This window comes from Morone saxatilis, unplaced genomic scaffold (assembly GCF_004916995.1).
Source record: "Morone saxatilis isolate NCDOM2014 unplaced genomic scaffold, NCSU_SB_2.0 Contig14, whole genome shotgun sequence".
Taxonomy (NCBI): domain Eukaryota; kingdom Metazoa; phylum Chordata; class Actinopteri; family Moronidae; genus Morone; species Morone saxatilis.
Window position 1 is genome coordinate 6,931,236 of NW_023339696.1, and position 1,269 is coordinate 6,932,504.

Below are 1,269 nucleotides of genomic sequence, written 5' to 3' on the forward strand. Positions count from 1 at the left end.
AGGGGGGGGGGGGGTAAGATAAATAGAGACACAGAGAGAGATGGCTTAACACAGTGATGAATAGGTGGAAGGAGAGAGTGGACACCACACAAGAATTCATAAAAGTGATGAAAAATGAAGAGGAAAATAAAAGCATGAAAGAGTTGGGGGGGGGTGCGTGAGAAGGAATGAGGTGTGGAAGGCGAGGAAGAGTGAATGAGGGAGGGAAAGAGAGAAAGAGGGAGGGGGTAAAGGATGAGCTCATTGCAGTCTCTGGGCTGATGACATGAGGAGGAGGAGGAGGAGGAGGAGGAGGAGAAGGAGGGGAGGGGTTCGCTGCTTGTCTGCGAATCGATAGCCAGCGTCTGAGTACCACACAAACACACACACACACACACACACACACACACACACCCATGCTGCTGCTGCAGACAGCTCTGCCGGCTAAACCAGCGTCTGCCTGCCACCGTTAGCTCCCAGCATCCTCGGTGCTGCATGCAAAAAGAAAAAAAACAAACAGCTGACAGCATTTTAGCCTTTAGATTTCTTCCTTTGTTGCTCCAGTTTACAAAGGAGGAGAAGAAGAAGTGTAGAAAGCCGGCTTCCTCCCTCGCCCTCCCTCCCTCCATCCTCTCTCTCTATCTCTCTCTCCCTCTCTTGCTCACACACATCCCCATCACATCCACACCCACACCCAAGGATACCCTCCCTGCCTCTCTGCCTCTGTCTCTCTCACGCGAGCCCTTTTCCTCTTCCCCTTCAACCCCTTCAACCCCTCCAACTACACATTTTTTTTTCCAGATTTCCTCTGAGGAGGAGATTCCTCGTCTGACCCCCTTATCTTTCCAATCCAGTACTTCTTTTGGTGGATGCTCTTCTCATTAATCCGTCCCTGCCTCTGCTACTTTGTTGCTACCTGTGGAGGTTCCCCTGGGTTCTGTGGTTCTTCTTCTGCCAGCCGTCGCACAGAGTGCAGCCCCCGCAGAGAGGCACCATGCTGGGATTGGACGTGTGTGAGTTTGGGGGTCAGGTGCTGGAGCTGCTGTGGCTAACTATGTGCTACAGAGGTGAGGCAATGGAGGAGTGTGTGTAAGTGTGTGTGTGTGTGTCTGCACGCTCTAGTGAATTAGTATAACTTCACTGATCCAAGTTATTAAACTGTGCATTTATTTTATGGTGTTTGTTTTACAGCATTCATAATATAGAGATTAAATTAAAATCATGGGCATGTGTGTTCATCTGTGTGTGTGTTCTTTAATCCGTGTGTGTGTGTGTGTGTGTGCCATATGT

The 1,269-nt window shown here is 49.7% G+C and overlaps 1 protein-coding gene across 1 annotated transcript in view; it reads left to right on the forward strand.

Moving 5' to 3' along the window:
• Nucleotides 1-688: 688 nt before the first annotated feature.
• The window catches only part of arhgdig (Rho GDP dissociation inhibitor (GDI) gamma), a 24,620-nt gene continuing 24,039 nt past the window's right edge, over nucleotides 689-1,269 (forward strand). The window contains exon 1 of the mRNA XM_035655008.1: nucleotides 689-1,046. Coding sequence (XP_035510901.1) covers nucleotides 974-1,046 — 73 coding nt within the window. The 5' untranslated portion in view covers nucleotides 689-973. The remainder of the gene's footprint in view (nucleotides 1,047-1,269) is intronic.